The 13,430-nt window shown below is 37.8% G+C and overlaps 1 protein-coding gene across 4 annotated transcripts in view; it reads left to right on the forward strand.

Annotated features, from left to right (window-relative positions):
• The window catches only part of LOC142099562 (inter-alpha-trypsin inhibitor heavy chain H3-like), a 214,513-nt gene that overhangs the window by 112,225 nt on the left and 88,858 nt on the right, over positions 1-13,430 (forward strand). For all 4 annotated transcript variants that reach the window (XM_075183110.1, XM_075183112.1, XM_075183111.1 and 1 more), the window contains exon 10: positions 12,136-12,317. In XM_075183110.1, coding sequence (XP_075039211.1) covers positions 12,136-12,317 — 182 coding nt within the window. The remainder of the gene's footprint in view (positions 1-12,135; positions 12,318-13,430) is intronic.

Here is a 13,430-nt window from a genome sequence, read left to right on the forward strand (position 1 = left end):
AGAATTGCGACTTGCCTTGGAGAGTACGCATCTTCAGGATGCATTCCATTTCAAACTCTTCACCAGAAATCTTCTTGACAGGAGGAGGAGGAGAAGATCTTTTGGAGAATTCATTAAGAACGAGTGGCTTATGAAGATAACTATGAGAAGAGTTATGTACCCAGAGAAAGGGGGTAACCGGAGTTTATAAGTAACGACATTGATAACTTGAATATTGGGAAAGGGACCAATGTAATGAGGTGTAAATTTCATGGTCGGCACTTTGAGTTTAACATTCAGAGTAGAAAGCCACACACTCAGGAGAGAGCATCTGCCTTGAAATTCTTGGAACCCGGCTGAAAGGTCAGGATTAGCTGGAATCTGCTGAAGACTAAAGACCAACGGGCTTTCCGAGAAGTCAAACATTGAGCAGACTCTGGATAGATGAGGTTTTTATGGTCTGTAAAAACAGTAACCGGAAAGCGAGCTCCCTCCAGCAAGTAGCGCCACTCTTTCAAGACGACTTTGATACCCAGGAGTTCCTTGTCTCCAATACCATTATTGGATTCATTGGAAGAAAATTTCTTAGAGAGAAAACCACAAGGTCTGAGGGTACCGGAAGAATTGTTTTTGGAAAGAACAGCGCCAATACCCACCGAAGAGGCATCCACTTCCACGAAAAAGGGCTTACGTTGGTCAGGCTGTCTCAAGATAGGAGCCATGAAGAAGGCATCTATGAGTGACCTAAATACGAGGACTGCCTTTTTGGGCCAAGACTTGACTTGACCCCTACGAGAAAGAGAAGTGATGGGAGAAATAAGGGTGGAGAATCCCTGAATGAATTGCCGGTAGTAATTAGTGAACCCAATAAAGCGCTGAGTGGCTTTTAACCCTGCCAGCTGAGGCCAGTCAAGAACAGCCTTCACTTTACTTGGATCCATTTGACAGCCAGACCCAGACACAATGTGCCTCAGGAAGGGTACCTGGGAATGCTCAAAGAGACATTTTTCCAAGCTTGCAATATAAGTGATTTATCCGAAAGCAGAGTAGCACCTCCTTAACATGTGCACGGTGGAATGACAGGTCCTGGGAGAATATCAGAATATCTATGGACTAATATAAAAGGTCCTGGAAGATCTCATTAACAAACTCTTGGAATACCGCAGGAGCGTTACAAAGCCAAAAGGGCATCACAAGGTACTTGTAGTGACCATCTCCAGTGTTCAATGCGGTTTTCCATACATCCCTTCTCCTAATTCTAATTAAATTGTAAATACCTCAGAGATCCAATTTCGTGAAGATTTGGGCTCCACGAATACGATCGAACAGCTCAAGAATGAGGGGAAGTGGGTATCGGTACTTGACAGTGATGGCATTGAGTTTGCGGTAGTCTATGCATGGTCTGAAGGATCCATCTTACTTCTTTATAAAGAAGAATCTGGCACCAGTGGGGGAGGAAGACTATTGAATAAATACTCATGTGAGATTTTCAGAGATGTATTCTGACATTGTCTGAGTCTTTTTAAGATAAAGGGAATACCCTGCCTCTAGAGATACACTTGCCTGGTATGAGATCAATGGGGCAGTCCCAGGGTTGATTTGGTGGTAGTAACTCTTTACTAAAGACATCCAGAAAGTCAGAGTAGACGGGGAATAACCAAATTGCAGGGTGTGACTGGTGTAAAACAGCATGAGATGCAAAGAGGACCCCAAGAAGTAAATTGCACATGATGCCAATCAAATTGTGAGGAATGTGTCCTCAGCCAGGGCAGACCCAAAATGAATGGGTTAACGGATTGTGGAAGAACCAGGAAGTTTATCCATTCAGAGTGGAGAGCTCCTACCAGCAGCCGGACAGGAATGGTGATGCAGGTGATAGAGCCATTAGAGACGCAGTTTCCATCTACTACTGTAAGTGCTAACGGCTGTGGAAAAAGTGTGGTATGAAGATGGAGAGACAAAGCTGGAGGATATGAAGTTCCCCGTTGATCCTCAGTCCACAAAGGCAAACAGAGATTGAGGACCATCAGGAGAAAAAAGAGTGATAGGTATAAGAAACTCGGATTCTCTCTGGGAACAAGGAAAAGAGGACTGGGATCCTAGGTTGACCTCCCTGCCACCACTTAGGAAGAGGTGTTCCCGGTCTCTTGGGAGACACAGAGAGAAGGTGTCCGGGCTCCCCACAGTAGAGACATAGCCGATCCTTCATACGTATCTCGTTCTTCAGGAGACAGCCAATTTGCATGGGTTCCTCTGTAGGGAGTACAGGAGGCTAGAATTAAGGTGCCAGATGAGGAAAAGAGAGGCTACTCCGATCACATTAAAACGATAGTAATGGCGCTGGGGTGATAGAGATCATCCAGACATATATATAAACATAGTAATGTATGGAAACTAAATAAATTCCCAAATCTTCAATTTAATAAAACAACCAGGTACATAAATAATAAAACAATAACAAACATAAGTAAAATACCAAATTATGAAGGACACTAAACCTCCCACAAGGAGGTGTTCTTTTAAAAAACCAAGATATCTAGTAACCAATTAATTGGTGTGATATGACTTCCTTTGAGAATGCAGTCCAGAGGTAATTAGAGGATCACGTGAAACCTCGAAAATTAATCATCATATAGAGGCAAAAAAACATAGTTCCAGGTGTATAAAAAAGAGTAAAAACTCCAGTAGGGAGAGATTAGTTATTCAAATAGAGCTCACCCAGGCAGCGGAACAAATCCAAAAAATATTATCCGGCAGAAAGAAATAGTGACTTCTTGCCAATTCAGAGGATGGAGTAAATAGTCTCCGCAACAGGCTGAAATTAAGATCCACGTTGGTATGAGTATTTCGCGGACTTCACCGCTGGTGTTAGTATATGTAACTCACTATTCATCTCCGTGTGGTTCTCTGGTGTGTCACATGTTCCGAAAGGTGCACCTGCTTTTACTGCTGTCCGTAAACTCAGTAGAAGGATGAAGGTTCCTGCTGCACAACATAGTCCAACAGTGTGACTTTCTCAAAGCTAACCAATCTACCTCCTCATAGGTATTTATAGACGGTAAGTCAGAAAAAAGGAGGGGTGGAAACAAGTAATTAATAATTAACCCTTCGGTTAAACAACCAATTACTCCGGTATCACAGTTCTCCTTGTGTATTGCAATGGAAACAGATGTTAACGCATAAATGATTAAAAAAAAATATAAGTATTTGAAAAAGCAAAGGTTATCTTTATTCTTACAAATTGCATATGCAATGGTCTGTATTCATCATGGAACAAGACAATATCCTCTATGTAAGACACAAATTATATAGAAGTAACACCACCCCTCTTTACATACGTCACTAACCACATCACATACTAAAGAATATACCTCATAAGGACAAAGTTGGTTATATATAATCTCTTCATATTACACAGATTTCTATGCCTAAGCAGGTCAAAGGGCATATGTGACCTCTTACACTCGTCTCTCTATATAACTTGACAGCTGCTGACTATTTTAACATCCTATGAATAGATGCCCTATTGTAGAGTATAACATAGAAAAACAATTTAACCATTTCACAGAATACAGAAAGAAATCATTTGACCAACAGATTTTATACACATCAATATTGTTTTATCCAACATATATTTGTACCATAATTTTTCCATTACACAGACAGTAAGAAATAATACCTCTGTCACATAACAATGCTTAAATGAACAAGTTTCTTCAGTACTAATAATTAATATAAAAGAAATAAATAAAAAATAAAAAATAAAATAAAAAATATAAAATAAAAAATAAATAAAAATAAAAATTATAAATAGAAAATAAATAAAAAGTCCAAAGCAACAATGTGGACATAGCATTATAATATCCTTTCCATACCTATACAAATTATCAAATTATGACCTCTTTATAAATTCTCGTGTGAACAAACATATACCATAAGTATATGTTAAACATATCTTTATAATCTACAAATAAAATAAAAAAACAAATATGTAAACATACAAAGACATCAAAACATAAATAGAAATATAACATGTGGATTCACATATAATAAATCGTAAACAAATATTTGAGAATAAAGATCATGTAAAATAACTCAAAATAACCTAAGATAATTAAATAAAATGGATCTACCAACAGCAGCTTCACAAAAGCAGTTTTTGCAAACACACCCCATAATATGAAAAAATAAAACAGCTGGATACATAAACCTTGGATCAATTGATACAGTGGTGATCCAAGGCCTCATTTAGTCCCATTGGATTGAGAGTTGATAATTTTAATATCCAGGCTGATTCACCAAGACACAATTTAAAGAATCTATCCCCCTTCCTGATAGTATTCTCAATATGTTCTACCCATAAAAGGGTCAAGCCATCTGGGTTGCCATTATGGACATTCACAAAGTGTCTAGAAAGGCTATGAACCATGACCTTATTAATTATGTTCCTCCTATGTTCCCTAAAGCGGGCCTTTAGAGGTCTGGTGGTCCTACCCACATATTGTAACCCGCAGCTGCATTCCAAAACATAGATTACGTAAGCAGTATCACAGTTAATAAATCCTAATATCGGAAAATTAATATTCAAATGACTGGATTTCACTTGCTTAGATTTATCTAAAAGATGTTTACATGTAAGACAAATCTGTTTATTACACCGAAAACAGCCAGTGGGTTTCTTGGTCAACCAGCATTCCTTTGTTGTGTCTCTATTTTTTCTAAGGACTTCTTGGAGCCAAGGACCGCTTTAAATCCAAATTCTTTTTAAGAACTACCAATGGTTTGTCCTCCAGACAGCCATTGAGAATATTATCTTGTTTTAAAATACCAAAATTTGCAAACAAAATACTCTTGATCTGCTTAGATTTGGTATTAAAAGTGGAAACAAAGCAAGGTCCATCTTTATTTGTCTGGTCTCTTGTTTTTGTTTTCTTAACATCCAAAAGGGGGGTCCTATCTAGAGACAAAGCATATGACTCAGCTTCACAAAGTATTCTATCTGGATATCCCCTTTCTTTAAATTTACTCAACATCTCTTTCGTCTGCCTGGAAAAATCATTATCATCCAAACAGTTACACCTTAATCTGCCCACCTGACTTTTCGGAATATTATTTTTCCATGGATGATAATGATTACTACTTTAATGTAAAAAAATACATGCATCGACTGGCTTATTATAATTCGATCTTAGTATTTTGTCTCCAGAGTGGGAGAGAGTGATATCCAAGAAATTGACCAGTTGTGTATTAAAAGTGTGAGTGGACTTAAGATTAAACGTGTTTTGGTTCAAAAAAGAAACAAATTCCAAAGCTAATTCTTCACCACCTCTCCAAATAATAAATAAATCATCTATAAAATTTTCTTCTTTTTTGTTGTGGTCCTACTATTAGTATTGTGGAAATCTCTCTTTGGACTTATAGATCTTGCATAGTAGTTCCGTTTAGTCCTATCTCAAAAACCACCTCCTGACCGTTCCCTATAATCTTCTAGGGAAGATCCTAATTTGAAGGGTCTTTTCTTATAGATTCTCACTCTATCCAGATCGTAATCCACTCTATCTCTTTCAAATTTGTCTGATTTCTTTAATACCAAATCTTGTTGAAATTTTTCTACTTTACTATTTGTGATTTTATCATGTTCTTTAAACTCTTTAGTATCCTTATACAATAACAATTGGTTTTTGACCCCATTAATTTCCTCTATAGTTTTTTTAACTTTCTCTTCTCTATAATCAATCAAGAGTTTCATGAGGGAGACAGAGCACTCGTCTAATGTATTATTCCATTTCTCTAGTAAGATTGGATTGTCGTTAATAGAGAGAGCTTTAAAAATTCTAAGACCTCTAGGAATCCTTTTTGAGTCAATATACTTTTGTAGAGAGACACTGTCCCACCAGTGTCTCATTTCAATTTTCAGGAGATCTCCAATTTATAAAATAAAGAAGACATTTCTGTAGTATCTGAGTATGAACCCCCATCATCATGAGGTTTAAGGGATCTCAGATAATGGGTTCTTGAATCTTGATGTCCAGGCCCTCTATACTAATATTCCCCATATTGGTGGTATAGAAGCAACTAAATCCTTCATTAGGACAGATGTTGATATTTCAGAGGGCAGACAGGATTTTATTTTGGAAGCTATTATGTTTATTTTGTCTCACAATTATTTTTTATTTGAAGATCGTTTTTTTTTTGCAGGTTCTGGAAACGGCGATGGGGACCAGGTTCGCCTCAAGTTTTGCCAATTTATACATGGGCAGATTTGAAGATCTATATATATGGAATGGTCCTTACAGGGTGAGCCTGGTCCTCTGCGGTCATTTTATAGATGATTTGTTTATTATTTGGAGAGGTGGTAAAGAATTAGCTTTGGAATTTGTTTCTTTTTTGAACCAAAACACGAATTATAATAGGCCAGTCGATGCATGTAATTTTTTACATTATACTAGTAATCATTATCATCCATGGAAAAATAATATTCCGAAAAGTCAGGTGGGCAGATTAAGGCATAACTGTTTGGATGATAATGATTTTTCCAGTCAAACAAAAGAGATGTTGAGTAAATTTAAAGAAAGGGGATATCCAGATAGAATACTTTGTGAAGCTGAGTCATATGCTTTGTCTCTAGATAGGACCCCCTTTTGGATGTTAAGAAAACAAAAACAAGAGACCAGATAAATAAAGATAGACCTTGATTTGTTTCCACTTTTAATACCAAATCTAAGCAGATCAAGAGTATTTTGTTTGCAAATTTTGGTATTTTAAAACAAGATAATATTCTCAATGGCTGTCTGGAGGACAGACCAATGGTAGTTTTTAAGAAGAATTTGAATTTAAAGCGGATCTTGGCTCCAAGTGTCCTTAGAAAAAATAGAGACACAACAAAGGAATGCTGGTTGACCAAGAAACCCACTGGCTGTTTTCGGTGTAATAAATAGATTTGTTTATTACAGATTTTTTTATAAATCTAAGCAAGTGAAATCCAGTCACTTGAATATTTATTTTCCGATAAAAGTATTTATTAACTGTGATACTGCTTACGTAATCTATGTTATGGAATGCAGCTGCGGGTTACAATATGTGGGAGGGATCACCAGACCTCTAAAGGCCCGCTTTAGGGAACATAGGAGGAACATAATTAATAAGGTCATGGTTCATAGCCTTTCTAGACACTTTGCGAATGTCATAATGGCAACCCAGATGGCTTGACCCTTTTATGGGTAGAACATATTGAGAATACTATCAGGAAGGGGGATAGATTCTTTAAATTGTGTCTTGGTGAATCAGCCTGGATATTAAAATTATCAACTCTCAATCCAATGGGACTAAATGAGGCCTTGGATCACCACTGTCTCAATTGATCCAAGGTTTATGTATCCAGTTGGTCTATTTTTTCATATTATGGGGTGTGTTTACAAAAACTGCTTTTGTGAAGCTGCTGTTGGTAGATTCATTTTATTTAATTATCTTAGGTTATTTTGAGTTATTTTACATGATCTTTATTCTCAAATATTTGTTTGCGATTTTTTATATTTGAATCCACATGTTATATTTCTATTTATGTTTTGATGTCTTTGTATGTTTACATATTTGGTTTTTTATTTTATTTGTAGATTATAAAGATATGTTTAACATATACTTATGGCATATGTTTGTTCACTCGAGAATTTATAAAGAGGTCATAGTTTGATAATTTGCATAGGTATGGAAAGGATATTATTATGCTATGTCCACATTGTTGCTTTGGACTTTTTATTTATTTTCTATTTATAATTTTTATTTTTATTTTTCCTTATTTTTTTATTTTTTATTTTATATTTTTTATTTTATTTTTTATTTTTTATTTATTTCATTTATATTAATTATTAGTACTGAAGAAACTTGTTTATTTAAGCATTGTTGTTATGTGACAGAGGTATTATTTCTTACTGTCTGTTTCCATTGCAATACACAAGGAGAACTGTGATACCGGAGTAATTGGTTGTTTAACCGAAGGGTTAATTATTAATTACATGTTTCCACCCCTCCTTTTTTGTGACTTACCGTCTATAAATACCTATGGGGAGGTAGATTGGTTAGCTTTGAGAAAGTCCCACTGTTGGACTATGTTATGCAGCAGGAACCTTCATTCTTCTACTGAGTTTACAGACGGCAGTAAATGCAGGTGCACCTGTCGGAACATGTAACACACCAGAGAACCACACGGAGATGAATAGTGAGTTACATATACTAACACCAGCGGTGAAGTCCGCGAAATACTCATACCAACGTGGATCTTAATTTCAGCCTGTTGCGGAGACTATTTACTCCATCCTTTGAATTGGTAAGAAGTCACTATTTCTTTCTTCCGGATAATATCTTTTGGATTTGTTCCGCTGTCTGGATGAGCTCTATTTGAATAATCAATCTCTCCCTACTGGAGTTTTTACTCTTTTTTATACACCTGGAACTATGTTTCTTTGCCTCTATATGATGATTAATTTTCAAGGTTTCACAAGATCCTCTAATTACCTCTGGACTGCATTCTCAAAGGAAGTCATATCACACCAATTAATTGGTTACTAGATATCTTGTTTTTTTTTAAAAGAACACCTCCTTGTGGGAGGTTTAGTGTCCTTCATAATTTGGTTTTTTATTTATGTTTGTTATTGTCTTATTATTTATGTACCTGGTTGTTTTATTAAATTGAAGATTTGGGAATTTATTTAGTTTCCATACATTACTATGTTTATATATATGTCTGGATGATCTCTATCACCCCAGCGCCATTACTATCGTTTTTATTTGTGGTTTTCAAGGTGTCAAAAGCCCTTTAATGTGCTGCAGGGGAAATAGTGATCCTCCTGAAGACTATTATCACCATTATCTTTGTCTTCATTGACACATATCCTTACTGGAAGAAATCTAATGTACTTGTACATCGGTTATATTGGTGAATCAATCATATTTTTTATTTTATACTATATATTGCCCATCCCTGAGAGCGCCAAACTCATCACCTTTGTGGGTGTTTGGTTGTTACTCCGATCACATTCCTACGTGCATTCATGGTGGCGTATATCCAATATAATGCACAGAAAAATTAAGTTGTCATGTCTGGAGGGAAGATCACATGAAGCCAGGTCATCTTTTATTCGGTCATTCAACCCTTGCCAGAAGGTAGCGGTAAGGACCTCATCATTCCAACGGTGTTCGGATGCTAGAGTGCTGAATTGTACTGCATACTAGTCAGCTGACAGTGTTCCTTCATGTAGGCCTAAAAGACCAGTAACTGCAGAGGACACACGACCAGGCTCGTCGAAGACCTTATGGAAACTTTCAATGAAAATTGTAGAATTCTGGAGCAGTGGATCATCACACTCCCACAAAAGAGATGCCCAAGCAAGTGCTTGGCGTGAAAGGAAGGAGATTATGTATGCCTTAGTTCTGTCTGATAAAAGTTGTCTGGTGCCTTTTCAAATTGTATGGCACACTGGTTAAGGAAACCACGGCACTTCTTAGGATCTCCATCACATTTCTCTGGAGAAGGTATACACAACCCTCAGGTGCTGGTAGAGCTGGTGGAGACAGTGGCAGCAGAGGTGGTTACAGTTCCAGTAGCGGCAGCTTAAAGTACTGGTGATGAACCCTGAAGGGTGTCCATTTGGGAAACTGTGCCCTGAATACATTGCAAGAGCTGGGCCTGATTAGCCTCCTGCTGGTCTACTCGTTGAGCCAGATGTAGAAGAAGATCCCGGGCGGATGGCTCATCCTGTGTAATCATGGCCAGAGTATTCTGTCATGTTTATGACACAGTAGACATCCCTGTCTGGTATTGATACAATTAAACTGGTGGCGTGGAGTCTAGCGCACCCCCTGGTGTTCACCACGGATTCCCGCAAGGAGGTATGGACTTCGTGGCTGCGTGAGGTCGCGATTCTCCAAGTTAGTTACCAGCGCAATGGGTAAGAGAACAAGAATGGTCGTACAGTCCGGGTCAGATAACAAATGATGGCGCAGTACAGAGGGAGAATCCAGAAGAATGGTCAGAGACAAGCCAGAGGTCAGGATCCAGACGGACTTAGCAGTACCAAATGCAAGGCAAACGAATAGTCAAGAAACAAGTCAGGGGTCGGAAACAAACAGCAATAGCAGGAACAGAGAACAAGGAACAGTAACACTTGAGTTGGTGAACCAATTCTCTGGCACCAGAACAAGGTTAGGAGGAGCATTAAAATATGACAGGGCAGTCCCTGATAGGTGGCAGATGATTTCGATGGTGAGATGCACCTGATCACTGACAGAATAAAAGTAGCAATGGGACGCAGCTTTAATGTGCATGCGTGCGCAGTGAGTACACGAAATCAAGAAGCATGTCCCGTTGCTAGGCAACGGGACGCATGCTGTAATGGAGGATAGGCGTCTGTACCCAGCACCTAAGAGCAGTGCGTGGACGTTGCCTGACATCATGACTCTATAAACTCTATGGAGATCTTGATTGTGAGTGCATACACACTGCAGGATTGGAAGGGCAAAGTTTCATAGCTGAACGAGATTTATAGTTCATCGTTTAAGTATACACACTAATGTGATATTGGCCCGAACGGTCCTTTATCATGTTGGTTGAAAAACCTGTAGTGTGTTCCCAGCCTTATATATCCAGCTCAGTAAGAACTTATATTACACACTGTGTTCTGTAGTTTATAGTCATATATAGAAGTGTTAGCAGCAGAAATTGGTTATTTCTATTTGTGTCCAAAATTGTATGAGAATGTTTCCACTTGGTATCCACAGTCTCTCTGTATAGTGTATCCTCAATTAATATTAAAGCCTGCACACATGATGTTATTATATGCTCAATCACTGAAATCAAGCAGTCATGCTTGTTTAATAGCAGCAGCGGTCCAGATTATAATTACTAATATTAAATTCACTGTAAGTTTGCAGCCTATGGTATAGATGCCACTCACATCTGATGCAGCAACAATTAGACAGTATATAGATCAGAGAGTCATAAACTTTTATAACGGTCCAGATTGGTATTGATAGCCTTTAGGCTTTCTGTTAGGCTTGGGACATGCTATGAAAATTTCTCCAAATTCAATATTGTTAATGATTTTATCAACCACTGACATTCTCAATCAGCATGCCGATTTCTGCGTACACACTATTGACATTCTACACAATTTACCATCAGATCTGAGCTCTTCATCTGTCATAACTATCGACTGAAGAGATCATGACTCCATAGAGATCTATGGACACTACTGGTCGTGAGTGCATACACGCTGCAGAATTGGAACAACATTGTTCCATCATTGAACGTGATTCTTAATCCGGTTTAAAAATTAAATCAAATTATATGATGTGCTTTGGTACGATAATTGTTCAACATTGGGGAGTACACAATTATACTATGTTGAGCGCTTATCGTGTGATTGGCCCCATAATCGGGTGAAAAACCTATAGTGTGTACCCAGCCTTACTTTACAGTCTGTAGAGTCTTTCCATCTTGAGGCAACAGCGGTCCAATTTAATCAACCAATATATGATCCTTTGTCTTTTCCAAGGTCAAATCATCTGGATGAAGCCATGCAGTCTATAGCGGAGAAACTCGTAAGTGTATTGAAGGACCTTATAAACCACACTTCCTAAATACATACCTGGGTAGATTTATCAAACCTTCTAAAATGGGCAACACCGTCACTTCTCCTTTTGAGAAGGTTTTATAAATCTACCATCTGGAGTGTGTATGGATTGAATTTGAATGGATCCCGATGCTTTGACCACGGAAAAGACACAGGATTGTTTATGCCTGGATTTTATTGGACCACTGTTGCGTAGAGTTGGAAAGACCTAACTACAATTAACAGTAAATGTAAAATAGTGAATCCCTACCAGGACCTTATCTGTGTGGAATTTAGATTTTCTGTGTTTTTGTGTGGGTTTCCTCCAGGTGCACTGGTTTCATCCCACACTTCAAAAACATAGTGGCAAGTTAATTGGCATACTTTAGCTAATGCTACAGTATATGGTATATTATACTCTATATAACTGAAATGAATGCCTCAAGCACTCTAATGTAAGTTTTCTAAATAGTATATATGTATTCTAAAATCTTTTCTCAATACAAATGCAATAAAACTAAGATACATAAAATATTTTTTCCCCTCTAAGATGAAGAGAAACCTACAATAATCCTCCAGAATGTAAAGAAAGTCATTCAAGGGAAATATATCCTGAACTGTCTGCATTACCATGTTGGAAAAGATTATACTTTTTATGAGAAGTTGGCCTTTGAAAATTCAGGTGTTACTCAACGCAATCACTTGTGGCCGTATGCACAGTTGCAGATGGGGGTAAGTTTCTGATATTTTATAATATGTTTACTATTTGTTTCTACAAATTTATCTGTGTTTATCTATAAGTTTATAACTGGGTGTCGTGGTTGGACAACATATTTTTGCATCTACATACTTTATGTGGTCACCATTTCATTGCTCATTTTTGTTCCTTTAGTAAGAAGTAATATTGCACAACACAGCACAATTTTTTAGGTGTATTAAGAACAACCCAATTATGCTATTTAATGGTCTATCTGAGCAGAAACATCCCAAACATGATGCAATTGTTTTAAATTATTAAAACATGTATATGGGTCTCAATTTCTATTTTTATTTTTCTATTACACTTGTTGATGTGTGCATATCAATATGCTTGTGTTGCAACTTGCACCGATTATCATATCTTTCAAGCTGAGCATAAGTTTTTTGCCTTTTAGAGGCTCCACTGGCATTAGCAAAATCAGACATGATAATAAAATGTGCACTGTCCAACTTGCACTTCACTGTCATGTTCCTTTCCACAAAATAAAAAGTTTTTTACATTTGGCTATAAGTTCAGGCAAGCATATAGAGGGGGTTTTAAGATGCCTGGAAACCCGTCCCTCTCTGTGACCCGAAGCTTCATTTTCACATCTAACAGCCAACACAGCACTCTTAGATAAGCAGATCAGATGCTTCTTTTCCAGGACTGATAGGTGGCGATTGCCCCTCTAGCCTAGGGCCTGGCTCCCTCCTCTTCACCGACTGACTGTCGGGCGTGACATCGTCATCATGTCCCAATGCTGTCAGTGAGGAGCTGCAGTGGGAAAAACTGCAGACAGAAGAGACCAGACCATAGGAAGGTAGATAAAGTATTGGGTAATGAGGGGGACATGAATGTGATTAAGGGAATCATAGGTGTGATGGGGGAGCAGAAGAGTGATAATGGGGAACAAACCTTTGATGAGAGGGGACAGAGGTGTTATGAGGGAGACAGAGAAGTGATGAGGAAAATCAGAGGTGTAATGACGGGAACAGAGGTGTGATGAGGGAGATCAGAGGTGTGATGAGGGGAAACAGAGCTATCAGGTAGAAGACAGAAGATCAAAACCACATGTCAAAGTTTAAAAAACTAGGAGATAAATACCA

Source organism: Mixophyes fleayi, chromosome 8 (genome assembly GCF_038048845.1).
Source record: "Mixophyes fleayi isolate aMixFle1 chromosome 8, aMixFle1.hap1, whole genome shotgun sequence".
Taxonomy (NCBI): domain Eukaryota; kingdom Metazoa; phylum Chordata; class Amphibia; order Anura; family Limnodynastidae; genus Mixophyes; species Mixophyes fleayi.